Source organism: Giraffa tippelskirchi, chromosome 11 (genome assembly GCF_054371585.1).
Source record: "Giraffa tippelskirchi isolate mGirTip1 chromosome 11, T2T-mGirTip1v1.2.pri, whole genome shotgun sequence".
In the NCBI taxonomy this organism is placed as follows: Eukaryota; Metazoa; Chordata; class Mammalia; order Artiodactyla; family Giraffidae; genus Giraffa; species Giraffa tippelskirchi.
In genome coordinates this window covers 76,376,960-76,393,118 of record NC_137285.1, presented here as the reverse complement: position 1 = coordinate 76,393,118, position 16,159 = coordinate 76,376,960, and the positions used below count along the sequence as shown (strand labels likewise).

Here is a 16,159-nt window from a genome sequence, read left to right as displayed (position 1 = left end):
AAAAACACTCCTTCAGTCATTTCGCTGAGAGTCACTGATTGGGGACACCAAGAATATAGGAAAGAATGCAGAAAGAAAAGATGAAATTGTGTTCAGGATCGGGGGGAGGGATGAACAGGGCGTGCTTGCCTTGAATCCAGGCTTTGTTGGGGGGTGGGGCATAAAGATGGAACGGGTCTGAAACTACAAAGTGGTGATGGTAACACAGTATCACCAGAGTTACACAACAGTGTTCCCAGATTGCAACAATGATGAAACAGTTTACTAATCCCAACTTAACCAACAAAAATACAGGAAACCATACAAAAAATAAAACATCACCAGAAAGGTGGAAACAAACCACATGCAAAGCAGTTCAGGGGAAAGGAACTCCATGTCCCCTGGGGGCAGACCGAGTTGCCGGCATCCACGGTGAGCAGACAGGGATGGAGGCTGCAGAGCCGACCGCTCCCCTGGACGTGGTGTTTCCGGTAAGGGCTCTGGGTCTCTGTCCAGAGCGGGGGCTCTTTCTCCCTGCAGGGCTGGGTGAGTCATCGTGGGCGTCTGGGTGTTGCACGGGAGCCAGGGCAGGCTCTCCCTGCCGAGGCGGTGACTCTTCCTCTGCCTCGGGTTCTCTTGCCAAAGCCCGAGCAGGTAGAGGTGCACGTGGAGGTGGAGGTTCTCGCTGAGGGGGTGGGACATCAGTGCCTGGGGCTGGGGGTCCTGCAGGCACGGAGATCCGATCTGCCCGGTGTGCTGGCCAGTACCCAGCTGGCCTGGTGTCTCTGCGAGGGCAAGTCTCGCTTCTCCATCTGCCCTCGGTGGATCCCTGGGTCCTGCACCTGGAGCCACCACCTGTGTGGGGACAGGTCTGGGAAGTGGAGCCTGGTTCCAGTTGGAGGCCAGTGCTAGAGCTGGGGGAGAAGCAAAGTTTGCCCACAGGCCAGCCTTGGCATGTGCGTACCCCGGGACAGAAACCTTCCAAGAGGTTCCCAAAGAATACCCAGCGTCAGATGTCTTTTGGGACTGAAGTGTGCAAGATGGGGGGCGGGGGGTGTGAGGCCAGCGCTTGCTGCAGGCCCAGCAGCAGCTTTCGAGGACTCGTCCCTGTGTAGCTCAGCACCCCTCCCCACACACTCCCGTGCACCAGCCCCAGCGTCCTCACCTCTGTGCTGTGGCGTGCTGGGCTCCAGGTCCTCCTGGTGCCTCAGAGGCCGGGGTTCTCTGGACTCTGGGTCGGAGCCGGGTGTGCTGAGCTCCGTGGAAGCCTCAGACTGGGCCGCCGGCTGTATCCTGGGCGGTGTCTCGGCAGCAGGCCTTCCCCACCTCCGCGTCTCCCCCGGTGGGGCTGATGCCTCCGTGGGCACGCTGACCTGGAGCCTGCACTGGGCCTCACGGGCGGGCGGGTGGTGCTCCGACCCCTCCCTCTGGGAGCTGGATGGGGTGTCCCCGTCCTCGGCCTCATCACGTGGGAAGCTCTGCAACGACAGTGACCGTCAGCCAGCCATGCTGGGAGTTTTCCGAGCTGGGCCTGGCCAGTGGAGCCGCTGCTTCTGCCTGCTCGAACTTCTCTTCCCAGAAGGGTCAGAGACGTGTGTCTGCTCAGATCCCCACCCGGGAGGAAAGAGACCCATCTGAGGGTGTGAGGTCAGCCTGGCCGGTCGGCGCTGCCCACACTCTCCCCATCCCGCCCAGCCTGCTCTCCCCTGGGGTGTGGGCACAACTTGTCCACAGGCTTCTGACCCCACATCCGCCTGGGCTTCCTTGAGGGAGACACAGCCCGAGAAACCCGCATCCCCACACACAGGCAAAGGACCCGGTGTTTCCGGGTGGCATGGGAGAGGTGGCCTGGCCCGGCCTGGGGCTCCCCGTGTTACCTTTCTGTTTCTCCGGGCAAAGGGCCAGAGGCCTCTCGGGGGTGTCCTGAGCCAACGTCGACAGGGTGCCCACGCACACTGCCTGTGAGCTCTCCTGAGGCCCCGGCCTCTGGGCAGGGGCAAACAGCAGAACATCTTGGCAGCAAGTGATCTGGCTGGGGGCTCCTCTCCGCTCTGGAGGCCTGGATACCCGGATTGCGGGTTCTGTTGGGTTCTGTTGCCGGCAGGTGACATCATTTCCTGGGGTTCGTGCTGAGGTCCCTTCCTCAAAACTTCCCAAGGGAATCTCTGGGTTTCTGACTGCTCGACCACCCCCCTTAGGCCATGTGCAGGCACAATGACACCCACACGGCCCAGCCCACAGCCCTGGGGAGGCCTGGGTTCAGCCAGGGCCTGAGCTCCGAGGACCATGCTGCTCTCAGACCAGGCTCCTTCTTCTCATAAGTGGTGTGGCCCTGGACAAGCATATGCCCCTCAGGGTTGCCCCAGTCTCTCCATCTGCAGAGTGGGGGTCATTCTCCCATCTGCTTCCTAGGTCTGTCGGCCTACGAGCAGCTCCATGCCTTTCCACCTGGGGCCGATATCACGTGGAGCTCGTGCGCTGAGACTTCAGAAAGAAAGATTCCATCCAGGGCTGACACAGCACAGAATGGGGCAGAACGAGGCCTGGATGCGCCGTGGAACCCAGGAAAAGGCACTCCCCCTCCTGACTGTTTTGAGACCCCGCATCCAAGTTGGAGGACCGAAAGGAAGACTCGAAGGTCTCCCTCTCTTATAGAAAAGAGTAGCCAACTTTCTGGTCCTCTGTTTCCATTGAGATTCTGTTCAAGGGTCCCAGCTCGGCTTCTGCGGGTGGCTGAGCTTCTAATGGCTCCCTGCGTTCTTGTCTTTTCCTCTCCAAACCTTCCGTCCTTTTCCCCCTTCTGGGGTGGAAGGGCGCTGTCATTGCTTCTACCTTCGAGACAGATTGAGGAATAGTCTGGACCATCGACTCCTTTCCTCTCTTTGGTTCCGTGTCTCTCTCTGGCTGTGTCCCTCTCTTTTCCTTTCTCAATTCCGTCTGTGTCTTCCTCTTTCTCTCTCGTGTGTGGATGGATGGATGGATGCTAGGGATGCACATGTATATGATTAGATGAGGGTTATGTTTTAGGGATAGGTTAGAGGGAGAGAAAGGCTTTAGGTCAGAGTTGGTCATGGGGGAAGGGTCAAGGGTGGTGGTGGTGTTTCTTGGAATCTGAGTGCTGTGCATTCTTCGTCTCTTTCCATATGAACCCCTTCTCAGATACACCACTTGCAAGGAGTCTCTCGTGTTCCGTTTCCTATCTTTTGCATTTGTGAATGCTTAGCCTCTCTGTTGTGAATAGGTTCCATTGGATGGAAACCCAGTGGTGTACTTCGTTTACCTCTTTCCCTTACTTGAAGAGACCCATTTCGACCTCCGCCCAGCAAATGGCAAGGAGACTCTGATGTTAAGGAGCCTTTGACCTACGCTTCTTTCTAGCTATCTCATGACATCAGTCTTTAGGGTGAGGTTTTTCCCCGATATTGAGGTGGTATGAGATCAAACCCAATAGCGTTCTTCAGATGTAGCTGTCTGGTTTTCCCATGGACATTGATTGAAGAGGCTTTCTTGTTCCCATTTGGATATTCTCACCGTCTGTGTCAGAGATGAGTTGACCATGGATGCTGGGGTTTGTTTCTGGACCCTCAACTTTATTCCATCGATCTGGATCTGTGTGTGTTGTTGTATTCCCAATAGCATACTGTCCTGCTGCTGCTGCTGCGGCTAAGTCACTTCAGTCGTGTCTGACTCTGCAAGACCCCATGGCCTGCAGCCTACCAGGCTCCTCCGTCCAGGACATTTTCCAGGCAAGAGTACTGGAGTGGGTTGCCATTGCCTTCTCCGATACTCTCCTGAGGATCCTAGTTTGGTCGTCTAATTTCCTTTCACACAACCTTGGATGTCCGTATCGGGGCTTTTTCGTCGGATTGTATTGACAATGTAGGCTCTTTTCTGTTTCCGTACCCCTTTTGCAATTCTTTGTTCGGTGCGAAAATGCATTGGCATTTTGGGAGGAATAGCATGGAAGCTGTGGATTGCCATGTGGGGCTGTGACATGATTTTCCCTATAGGAATTCTTTCAAGCCCTGAGCACAGCTTCTCTTTCCAGTGATTGGTGTGGGCTTGATCTTCCTCCTTCCATCTCTCGCCGTTTTGTGAGAACAGGTCCATCCTTCCCTTCTGGGGTAGATGGACTCGTGGATATCACTTCAGTGAATGGCATTGTCAGTGGGGGTGATAATTCCCTTCTCATTGGAAGACTTTGCTGTGAGTATTAGAAATGCAAGTGACTTCTCTTCCCCTTCCTCCCTGTCCATGTCTCAGAGCCACCGGGAAACAGAGGCCTCATCCACGGTCACACAGGCCTGAGGGGGTGCAACTAGACTGTTGTTTCTTCAGGCCCTCAGTGCTGGACATCATCCGGGATACTCTGTGTGTGTCTTCCTCCGTCTGGTGTCCCTTCAGACCTTTCCCTAGTTTTCACAGGCTTGTTGTGTTGGCGTTCTTTGTCTGTTTGGAGACACATCCTTGATAAGCTTTGTGTTTCCACTCATTCGTCTCGCGATGTATGACCTGTCTTTTGCTTTTGTAATGAGGTCTTTCCCACAGTAGATATCTTTGATTTTGCAAAGTCCACTGTATTCTCTGGGTTTTTTTTGTGGACTGCCTTTTAGTTTTGTGTGTGAAGACTCAAAGCACGTGTCCGGTTTCTGCTCATTGTTCTTCTAGATTTGTGACAAGTTTTCATGGAAAGTTTGTCTAGGGATAACTGGAAGTGAACTCGGTGTAAGGTGTCAAGTCTCCATCTCCATTCATGTCATCCCCTGCAGTTTCCAATTCCCTGTTCCTGAGTGGTTTTGGAGATCTTGTGGGAAGGTTGGTTGCATTGGAGTTTGCATTTCCACCTTGATTCGATTCACACTGTTCTGCCCTCAGGGACACTGTCAAGGGGGAGTGAGGAGCAGCCTGCACTTCCAGCAGTGACCACACGGTGGGGCGAGTGCTGCTCTCCCCTCTGGGAGCCCCAGGCCACAGGCATCCCAGTGAGGAGCCAGCTCTGTGCTCAGCTGAAAGGAGTTAGTCTCTCAGGAGCCTCGGAGCCCTTGCCTTTGGATCACCCAGGGTGGGCATTTACTGGGACAGAAAAAATTGCCCTGAATTCCATGGACGGAAGAGCCTGGCTGTGTAGAGTTGGTGAGTTGCCGTGAATCAGACACAACTGAGGACACAAAAATTCAATAGATTGAAACACATTTTGGGGGTGGGGGGGAGTGAAAGTGGGTGATGTGGGTTTTTTTGTCTTATATAATAGCCAAGGGAAATCTAGTTTAAACCTAAATTCACATAGATGGGAAAGGTATAGCTCTCCGTCACCCTATTTAAAAAAAAAAAAAAACTACTAAACTTTTCTGAAAGTTTATTTAGTAGCTTCCTTGAGCAGTTTATTGTGGAGCATTTTTTTTTTTCTGTGACATTGGCCTCATTAAAAATTATGGTTTGCCTTTAGTGGATAATTTTGTTCATTGGTTTCTTAGAGAACCTTGGTAATCTTTGAGTTTCCTGGGGAGTATGGTCACATGACCTGGCCCTGGCCAATCGGTGCGTTCCACCTCCCTGGCCACTGTGATTGGCTCCGGGCTGGGGCAGTGCCCAATCGGGGCCCAGGGCCGGGCCTCACGTTGGAAGCCAGGGGAAGACGAGCTCTCGTCCTGCTGGGGTAGGGGAAGGGGTGGGGCCGGGGGAGGTCAGGCTCCAGCAGTGGGAGGGGCTTGAGGTCCGCCTGCGGCAGTTGGTGACGTTCCTGCTCCCCTCAGGGCAGAGCCGCCGGCCTGAGAATGAGGGCGCTGCTGAGCCCAGGGGCTGGGATGGCCCGTTGCTGCTGTGGTCCCAGAGCTCCACCCGAGACCTGAGGGAAGCCGTCTGCCCGTGAGTCCTCTCCCGCTTGTCTGTCAGCTTGTTTGAAGCATGCTGGGTTTTCTGCCCAGCTGGCTAAGGGGAGTCCCTGGAAATGCAAGGGTGTGGGTTTTGGCAGACTTCAGGGAAGACATGCCAGATGAGCCTGGGAGACTCCAGCTTAAGCTGGATTCAGGAGATATCTCTTCGGGCCAGCTAGTAATTGTAGGATAAGCCTAATGAGTCTTCACAGGATGAAGAGAGTAACGTGCCAAGGTAGCAATTGATGTCCTCATTCGAGAGGATGAAGCTGGTGCTCAGAGAAGGGGGGAACTTGGCCACAGCAAGGAGGTGTGCACCCAGACAGAACCCCCCAGATCCGGCCATTGGAGCTCAGGGAGGCCACTGGTGTGGCTTGTCCCTGTGGCAGGGCCCGAGGCAGGCAGCCCACCCTGATTCCTGCGGGGGCCTGACTTGGGAAGTGCCATCTGGTAGCTTTGAGACTCACCAAACCAAATTGCACTGGAGAGAGGAGGGACACCTTCCTTCATCCACCCCCCACCCCCGCCGGATTCCCACATACCCTGACCCCTTTCTCTCGATTTCGGAGCCATTTCCAGAGTCCCGCTCATATGACCTCATTTGAAGTGCACTGTGGACGGGCTGCCATCTGCAGCTGCTACCACAGCAGCCAAGGGCTTTAGCTCCCGACTACCTCCCTTCCTTTGGAACTTGGGGGCCCTCTACTCCCCGCTTGCACACCACAGACCTTTGCTGAGGATTGTGGGGACCCTCACTCAGTTTGCAGCACGTTGTAGCCATCCCTGTCCTCCCTTGAAACTCAGCTTGTGAGCTCCTTTGGAGCAGCGTGGCCCACCTGGCTGCAACGGAAGAGACACAGCTGACAGTGAAACAACAGCTTAGATCTGAGAGCCGGAAAGCTCTGTCAAAAGGGACCTCCCTCTTCACACCGTAGAGGCTGTAGGAGCCGCCAGGCTTTCGGAACCAGTGCTGGGGCCAAAATGACTCCACAGCTGTTTTCCTTCCTGGGGAGGGTTCTGGCTCGAGCGGGAATGGCTCAAGTCTCCTAAGGTTCTGAAAGCCCACTGTGTGCAGATTCACGGTACACAGAGAGGAAAAGGTGGAGTCCTAGCCTGGAGGTGGTCACAGCTCACGGATGAGCCAGGCAGGCAGGCAGGCAGGGCATGAGAACACCTGAGCTGCCTTCATGAGTGAATGGTGTGGGGGCAGAGGAAGAGAAGCCGGTCTGCTCCCTCGTGTGGTGCCCAGGGCAGGTTGTCCCCAGAGGAAACCCTTACGACGGTGAGGACTATCACTGCTGTTTCCCAAGGGGTTCCGTCGGTGCGTGTCTTCCCCGGAGCGGTCAGGCCGTCTCTCAAGTACACTGGCCATGGGCATTGCCTCTCCTTGGAACTTCCCATGTGTTTCTCTTTTTTATGGAACAGTGATTTTCTAGAGTGGTTCTGGGCCACAAGGATGTTGGGTCATTTTCTAGCCTTCTGTCATGAAGAACGCTTTCCTGGGCATGGGGGTGGTTTGTTGTTCCAGCTCCCTTTCTTGGCTTCTTTTGGGAGCTGGTGCAACAAGAGGAGCTCAGCCTCTGCCTTCTGGCTGAGATGTCACCCTTCAAACAGCAATGCCTGCCTGGAGATAATGATGGCAGTTGCCAAAAGGGCTTCGTTTGGCACATGGTATCTTGAAAGGACGTACACCGTCCTTTCAGCTATCAAAGGCTAGTTCAAATGACATAAAAATGAGAACTCTCCAATGGAGTCTTACAGTAGGTGGAGAGTCCGAAAAACACTCCTTCAGTCATTTCGCTGAGAGTCACTGATTGGGGACACCAAGAATATAGGAAGGAATGCAGAAAGAAAAGATGAAATTGTGTTCAGGATCGGGGGGAGGGATGAACAGGGCGTGCTTGCCTTGAATCCAGGCTTTGTTGGGGGGTGGGGCATAAAGATGGAACGGGTCTGAAACTACAAAGTGGTGATGGTAACACAGTATCACCAGAGTTACACAACAGTGTTCCCAGATTGCAACAATGATGAAAAAGTTTACTAATCCCAACTTAACCAACAAAAATACAGGAAACCATACAAAAAATAAAACATCACCAGAAAGGTGGAAACAAACCACATGCAAAGCAGTTCAGGGGAAAGGAACTCCATGTCCCCTGGGGGCAGACCGAGTTGCCGGCATCCACGGTGAGCAGACAGGGATGGAGGCTGCAGAGCCGACCGCTCCCCTGGACGTGGTGTTTCCGGTAAGGGCTCTGGGTCTCTGTCCAGAGCGGGGGCTCTTTCTCCCTGCAGGGCTGGGTGAGTCATCGTGGGCGTCTGGGTGTTGCACGGGAGCCAGGGCAGGCTCTCCCTGCCGAGGCGGTGACTCTTCCTCTGCCTCGGGTTCTCTTGCCAAAGCCCGAGCAGGTAGAGGTGCACGTGGAGGTGGAGGTTCTCGCTGAGGGGGTGGGACATCAGTGCCTGGGGCTGGGGGTCCTGCAGGCATGGAGATCCGATCTGCCCGGTGTGCTGGCCAGTACCCAGCTGGCCTGGTGTCTCTGCGAGGGCAAGTCTCGCTTCTCCATCTGCCCTCGGTGGATCCCTGGGTCCTGCACCTGGAGCCACTACCTGTGTGGGGACAGGTCTGGGAAGTGGAGCCTGGTTCCAGTTGGAGGCCAGTGCTAGAGCTGGGGGAGAAGCAAAGTTTGCCCACAGGCCAGCCTTGGCATGTGCGTACCCCGGGACAGAAACCTTCCAAGAGGTTCCCAAAGAATACCCAGCGTCAGATGTCTTTTGGGACTGAAGTGTGCAAGATGGGGGGCGGGGGGTGTGAGGCCAGCGCTTGCTGCAGGCCCAGCAGCAGCTTTCGAGGACTCGTCCCTGTGTAGCTCAGCACCCCTCCCCACACACTCCCGTGCACCAGCCCCAGCGTCCTCACCTCTGTGCTGTGGCGTGCTGGGCTCCAGGTCCTCCTGGTGCCTCAGAGGCCGGGGTTCTCTGGACTCTGGGTCGGAGCCGGGTGTGCTGAGCTCCGTGGAAGCCTCAGACTGGGCCGCCGGCTGTATCCTGGGCGGTGTCTCGGCAGCAGGCCTTCCCCACCTCCGCGTCTCCCCCGGTGGGGCTGATGCCTCCGTGGGCACGCTGACCTGGAGCCTGCACTGGGCCTCACGGGCGGGCGGGTGGTGCTCCGACCCCTCCCTCTGGGAGCTGGATGGGGTGTCCCCGTCCTCGGCCTCATCACGTGGGAAGCTCTGCAACGACAGTGACCGTCAGCCAGCCATGCTGGGAGTTTTCCGAGCTGGGCCTGGCCAGTGGAGCCGCTGCTTCTGCCTGCTCGAACTTCTCTTCCCAGAAGGGTCAGAGACGTGTGTCTGCTCAGATCCCCACCCGGGAGGAAAGAGACCCATCTGAGGGTGTGAGGTCAGCCTGGCCGGTCGGCGCTGCCCACACTCTCCCCATCCCGCCCAGCCTGCTCTCCCCTGGGGTGTGGGCACAACTTGTCCACAGGCTTCTGACCCCACATCCGCCTGGGCTTCCTTGAGGGAGACACAGCCCGAGAAACCCGCATCCCCACACACAGGCAAAGGACCCGGTGTTTCCGGGTGGCATGGGAGAGGTGGCCTGGCCCGGCCTGGGGCTCCCCGTGTTACCTTTCTGTTTCTCCGGGCAAAGGGCCAGAGGCCTCTCGGGGGTGTCCTGAGCCAACGTCGACAGGGTGCCCACGCACACTGCCTGTGAGCTCTCCTGAGGCCCCGGCCTCTGGGCAGGGGCAAACAGCAGAACATCTTGGCAGCAAGTGATCTGGCTGGGGGCTCCTCTCCGCTCTGGAGGCCTGGATACCCGGATTGCGGGTTCTGTTGGGTTCTGTTGCCGGCAGGTGACATCATTTCCTGGGGTTCGTGCTGAGGTCCCTTCCTCAAAACTTCCCAAGGGAATCTCTGGGTTTCTGACTGCTCGACCACCCCCCTTAGGCCATGTGCAGGCACAATGACACCCACACGGCCCAGCCCACAGCCCTGGGGAGGCCTGGGTTCAGCCAGGGCCTGAGCTCCGAGGACCATGCTGCTCTCAGACCAGGCTCCTTCTTCTCATAAGTGGTGTGGCCCTGGACAAGCATATGCCCCTCAGGGTTGCCCCAGTCTCTCCATCTGCAGAGTGGGGGTCATTCTCCCATCTGCTTCCTAGGTCTGTCGGCCTACGAGCAGCTCCATGCCTTTCCACCTGGGGCCGATATCACGTGGAGCTCGTGCGCTGAGACTTCAGAAAGAAAGATTCCATCCAGGGCTGACACAGCACAGAATGGGGCAGAACGAGGCCTGGATGCGCCGTGGAACCCAGGAAAAGGCACTCCCCCTCCTGACTGTTTTGAGACCCCGCATCCAAGTTGGAGGACCGAAAGGAAGACTCGAAGGTCTCCCTCTCTTATAGAAAAGAGTAGCCAACTTTCTGGTCCTCTGTTTCCATTGAGATTCTGTTCAAGGGTCCCAGCTCGGCTTCTGCGGGTGGCTGAGCTTCTAATGGCTCCCTGCGTTCTTGTCTTTTCCTCTCCAAACCTTCCGTCCTTTTCCCCCTTCTGGGGTGGAAGGGCGCTGTCATTGCTTCTACCTTCGAGACAGATTGAGGAATAGTCTGGACCATCGACTCCTTTCCTCTCTTTGGTTCCGTGTCTCTCTCTGGCTGTGTCCCTCTCTTTTCCTTTCTCAATTCCGTCTGTGTCTTCCTCTTTCTCTCTCGTGTGTGGATGGATGGATGGATGCTAGGGATGCACATGTATATGATTAGATGAGGGTTATGTTTTAGGGATAGGTTAGAGGGAGAGAAAGGCTTTAGGTCAGAGTTGGTCATGGGGGAAGGGTCAAGGGTGGTGGTGGTGTTTCTTGGAATCTGAGTGCTGTGCATTCTTCGTCTCTTTCCATATGAACCCCTTCTCAGATACACCACTTGCAAGGAGTCTCTCGTGTTCCGTTTCCTATCTTTTGCATTTGTGAATGCTTAGCCTCTCTGTTGTGAATAGGTTCCATTGGATGGAAACCCAGTGGTGTACTTCGTTTACCTCTTTCCCTTACTTGAAGAGACCCATTTCGACCTCCGCCCAGCAAATGGCAAGGAGACTCTGATGTTAAGGAGCCTTTGACCTACGCTTCTTTCTAGCTATCTCATGACATCAGTCTTTAGGGTGAGGTTTTTCCCCGATATTGAGGTGGTATGAGATCAAACCCAATAGCGTTCTTCAGATGTAGCTGTCTGGTTTTCCCATGGACATTGATTGAAGAGGCTTTCTTGTTCCCATTTGGATATTCTCACCGTCTGTGTCAGAGATGAGTTGACCATGGATGCTGGGGTTTGTTTCTGGACCCTCAACTTTATTCCATCGATCTGGATCTGTGTGTGTTGTTGTATTCCCAATAGCATACTGTCCTGCTGCTGCTGCTGCGGCTAAGTCACTTCAGTCGTGTCTGACTCTGCAAGACCCCATGGCCTGCAGCCTACCAGGCTCCTCCGTCCAGGACATTTTCCAGGCAAGAGTACTGGAGTGGGTTGCCATTGCCTTCTCCGATACTCTCCTGAGGATCCTAGTTTGGTCGTCTAATTTCCTTTCACACAACCTTGGATGTCCGTATCGGGGCTTTTTCGTCGGATTGTATTGACAATGTAGGCTCTTTTCTGTTTCCGTACCCCTTTTGCAATTCTTTGTTCGGTGCGAAAATGCATTGGCATTTTGGGAGGAATAGCATGGAAGCTGTGGATTGCCATGTGGGGCTGTGACATGATTTTCCCTATAGGAATTCTTTCAAGCCCTGAGCACAGCTTCTCTTTCCAGTGATTGGTGTGGGCTTGATCTTCCTCCTTCCATCTCTCGCCGTTTTGTGAGAACAGGTCCATCCTTCCCTTCTGGGGTAGATGGACTCGTGGATATCACTTCAGTGAATGGCATTGTCAGTGGGGGTGATAATTCCCTTCTCATTGGAAGACTTTGCTGTGAGTATTAGAAATGCAAGTGACTTCTCTTCCCCTTCCTCCCTGTCCATGTCTCAGAGCCACCGGGAAACAGAGGCCTCATCCACGGTCACACAGGCCTGAGGGGGTGCAACTAGACTGTTGTTTCTTCAGGCCCTCAGTGCTGGACATCATCCGGGATACTCTGTGTGTGTCTTCCTCCGTCTGGTGTCCCTTCAGACCTTTCCCTAGTTTTCACAGGCTTGTTGTGTTGGCGTTCTTTGTCTGTTTGGAGACACATCCTTGATAAGCTTTGTGTTTCCACTCATTCGTCTCGCGATGTATGACCTGTCTTTTGCTTTTGTAATGAGGTCTTTCCCACAGTAGATATCTTTGATTTTGCAAAGTCCACTGTATTCTCTGGGTTTTTTTTGTGGACTGCCTTTTAGTTTTGTGTGTGAAGACTCAAAGCACGTGTCCGGTTTCTGCTCATTGTTCTTCTAGATTTGTGACAAGTTTTCATGGAAAGTTTGTCTAGGGATAACTGGAAGTGAACTCGGTGTAAGGTGTCAAGTCTCCATCTCCATTCATGTCATCCCCTGCAGTTTCCAATTCCCTGTTCCTGAGTGGTTTTGGAGATCTTGTGGGAAGGTTGGTTGCATTGGAGTTTGCATTTCCACCTTGATTCGATTCACACTGTTCTGCCCTCAGGGACACTGTCAAGGGGGAGTGAGGAGCAGCCTGCACTTCCAGCAGTGACCACACGGTGGGGCGAGTGCTGCTCTCCCCTCTGGGAGCCCCAGGCCACAGGCATCCCAGTGAGGAGCCAGCTCTGTGCTCAGCTGAAAGGAGTTAGTCTCTCAGGAGCCTCGGAGCCCTTGCCTTTGGATCACCCAGGGTGGGCATTTACTGGGACAGAAAAAATTGCCCTGAATTCCATGGACGGAAGAGCCTGGCTGTGTAGAGTTGGTGAGTTGCCGTGAATCAGACACAACTGAGGACACAAAAATTCAATAGATTGAAACACATTTTGGGGGTGGGGGGGAGTGAAAGTGGGTGATGTGGGTTTTTTTGTCTTATATAATAGCCAAGGGAAATCTAGTTTAAACCTAAATTCACATAGATGGGAAAGGTATAGCTCTCCGTCACCCTATTTAAAAAAAAAAAAAAACTACTAAACTTTTCTGAAAGTTTATTTAGTAGCTTCCTTGAGCAGTTTATTGTGGAGCATTTTTTTTTTTCTGTGACATTGGCCTCATTAAAAATTATGGTTTGCCTTTAGTGGATAATTTTGTTCATTGGTTTCTTAGAGAACCTTGGTAATCTTTGAGTTTCCTGGGGAGTATGGTCACATGACCTGGCCCTGGCCAATCGGTGCGTTCCACCTCCCTGGCCACTGTGATTGGCTCCGGGCTGGGGCAGTGCCCAATCGGGGCCCAGGGCCGGGCCTCACGTTGGAAGCCAGGGGAAGACGAGCTCTCGTCCTGCTGGGGTAGGGGAAGGGGTGGGGCCGGGGGAGGTCAGGCTCCAGCAGTGGGAGGGGCTTGAGGTCCGCCTGCGGCAGTTGGTGACGTTCCTGCTCCCCTCAGGGCAGAGCCGCCGGCCTGAGAATGAGGGCGCTGCTGAGCCCAGGGGCTGGGATGGCCCGTTGCTGCTGTGGTCCCAGAGCTCCACCCGAGACCTGAGGGAAGCCGTCTGCCCGTGAGTCCTCTCCCGCTTGTCTGTCAGCTTGTTTGAAGCATGCTGGGTTTTCTGCCCAGCTGGCTAAGGGGAGTCCCTGGAAATGCAAGGGTGTGGGTTTTGGCAGACTTCAGGGAAGACATGCCAGATGAGCCTGGGAGACTCCAGCTTAAGCTGGATTCAGGAGATATCTCTTCGGGCCAGCTAGTAATTGTAGGATAAGCCTAATGAGTCTTCACAGGATGAAGAGAGTAACGTGCCAAGGTAGCAATTGATGTCCTCATTCGAGAGGATGAAGCTGGTGCTCAGAGAAGGGGGGAACTTGGCCACAGCAAGGAGGTGTGCACCCAGACAGAACCCCCCAGATCCGGCCATTGGAGCTCAGGGAGGCCACTGGTGTGGCTTGTCCCTGTGGCAGGGCCCGAGGCAGGCAGCCCACCCTGATTCCTGCGGGGGCCTGACTTGGGAAGTGCCATCTGGTAGCTTTGAGACTCACCAAACCAAATTGCACTGGAGAGAGGAGGGACACCTTCCTTCATCCACCCCCCACCCCCGCCGGATTCCCACATACCCTGACCCCTTTCTCTCGATTTCGGAGCCATTTCCAGAGTCCCGCTCATATGACCTCATTTGAAGTGCACTGTGGACGGGCTGCCATCTGCAGCTGCTACCACAGCAGCCAAGGGCTTTAGCTCCCGACTACCTCCCTTCCTTTGGAACTTGGGGGCCCTCTACTCCCCGCTTGCACACCACAGACCTTTGCTGAGGATTGTGGGGACCCTCACTCAGTTTGCAGCACGTTGTAGCCATCCCTGTCCTCCCTTGAAACTCAGCTTGTGAGCTCCTTTGGAGCAGCGTGGCCCACCTGGCTGCAACGGAAGAGACACAGCTGACAGTGAAACAACAGCTTAGATCTGAGAGCCGGAAAGCTCTGTCAAAAGGGACCTCCCTCTTCACACCGTAGAGGCTGTAGGAGCCGCCAGGCTTTCGGAACCAGTGCTGGGGCCAAAATGACTCCACAGCTGTTTTCCTTCCTGGGGAGGGTTCTGGCTCGAGTGGGAATGGCTCAAGTCTCCTAAGGTTCTGAAAGCCCACTGTGTGCAGATTCACGGTACACAGAGAGGAAAAGGTGGAGTCCTACCCTGGAGGTGGTCACAGCTCACGGATGAGCCAGGCAGGCAGGCAGGCAGGGCATGAGAACACCTGAGCTGCCTTCATGAGTGAATGGTGTGGGGGCAGAGGAAGAGAAGCCGGTCTGCTCCCTCGTGTGGTGCCCAGGGCAGGTTGTCCCCAGAGGAAACCCTTACGACGGTGAGGACTATCACTGCTGTTTCCCAAGGGGTTCCGTCGGTGCGTGTCTTCCCCGGAGCGGTCAGGCCGTCTCTCAAGTACACTGGCCATGGGCATTGCCTCTCCTTGGAACTTCCCATGTGTTTCTCTTTTTTATGGAACAGTGATTTTCTAGAGTGGTTCTGGGCCACAAGGATGTTGGGTCATTTTCTAGCCTTCTGTCATGAAGAACGCTTTCCTGGGCATGGGGGTGGTTTGTTGTTCCAGCTCCCTTTCTTGGCTTCTTTTGGGAGCTGGTGCAACAAGAGGAGCTCAGCCTCTGCCTTCTGGCTGAGATGTCACCCTTCAAACAGCAATGCCTGCCTGGAGATAATGATGGCAGTTGCCAAAAGGGCTTCGTTTGGCACATGGTATCTTGAAAGGACGTACACCGTCCTTTCAGCTATCAAAGGCTAGTTCAAATGACATAAAAATGAGAACTCTCCAATGGAGTCTTACAGTAGGTGGAGAGTCCGAAAAACACTCCTTCAGTCATTTCGCTGAGAGTCACTGATTGGGGACACCAAGAATATAGGAAGGAATGCAGAAAGAAAAGATGAAATTGTGTTCAGGATCGGGGGGAGGGATGAACAGGGCGTGCTTGCCTTGAATCCAGGCTTTGTTGGGGGGTGGGGCATAAAGATGGAACGGGTCTGAAACTACAAAGTGGTGATGGTAACACAGTATCACCAGAGTTACACAACAGTGTTCCCAGATTGCAACAATGATGAAAAAGTTTACTAATCCCAACTTAACCAACAAAAATACAGGAAACCATACAAAAAATAAAACATCACCAGAAAGGTGGAAACAAACCACATGCAAAGCAGTTCAGGGGAAAGGAACTCCATGTCCCCTGGGGGCAGACCGAGTTGCCGGCATCCACGGTGAGCAGACAGGGATGGAGGCTGCAGAGCCGACCGCTCCCCTGGACGTGGTGTTTCCGGTAAGGGCTCTGGGTCTCTGTCCAGAGCGGGGGCTCTTTCTCCCTGCAGGGCTGGGTGAGTCATCGTGGGCGTCTGGGTGTTGCACGGGAGCCAGGGCAGGCTCTCCCTGCCGAGGCGGTGACTCTTCCTCTGCCTCGGGTTCTCTTGCCAAAGCCCGAGCAGGTAGAGGTGCACGTGGAGGTGGAGGTTCTCGCTGAGGGGGTGGGACATCAGTGCCTGGGGCTGGGGGTCCTGCAGGCACGGAGATCCGATCTGCCCGGTGTGCTGGCCAGTACCCAGCTGGCCTGGTGTCTCTGCGAGGGCAAGTCTCGCTTCTCCATCTGCCCTCGGTGGATCCCTGGGTCCTGCACCTGGAGCCACTACCTGTGTGGGGACAGGTCTCGGAAGTGGAGCCTGGTTCCAGTTGGAGGCCAGTGCTAGAGCTGGGGGAGA

At 54.8% G+C, this 16,159-nt stretch overlaps 1 protein-coding gene and 2 long non-coding RNA genes across 3 annotated transcripts; 2 read left to right on the top strand and 1 right to left on the bottom strand.

The window, feature by feature from the left end:
- The first annotated feature begins 118 nt into the window (after positions 1-118).
- LOC145527629 (uncharacterized) lies at positions 119-7,917 on the top strand. Its single transcript, XR_014069796.1, has 3 exons — positions 119-2,617; positions 4,855-5,112; positions 5,733-7,917. It is a non-coding gene; the product is annotated as an uncharacterized LOC145527629 (long non-coding RNA).
- Positions 241-3,597, bottom strand: LOC145527487 (uncharacterized). The gene is made up of 3 exons (XM_081545556.1): positions 1,857-3,597; positions 1,145-1,457; positions 241-893 (listed from the first exon to the last, which is right to left on the bottom strand). Exons 1-3 carry the CDS (start codon positions 2,265-2,267, stop codon positions 265-267), a joined length of 1,353 nt encoding a protein of 450 aa, XP_081401682.1. The 5' UTR covers positions 2,268-3,597; the 3' UTR covers positions 241-264.
- A 605-nt stretch (positions 7,918-8,522) lies between the features above and the next one.
- Positions 8,523-15,571, top strand: LOC145527641 (uncharacterized). The gene is made up of 3 exons (XR_014069811.1): positions 8,523-10,245; positions 12,483-12,740; positions 13,361-15,571. It is a non-coding gene; the product is annotated as an uncharacterized LOC145527641 (long non-coding RNA).
- The last annotated feature ends 588 nt before the right edge of the window (positions 15,572-16,159 follow it).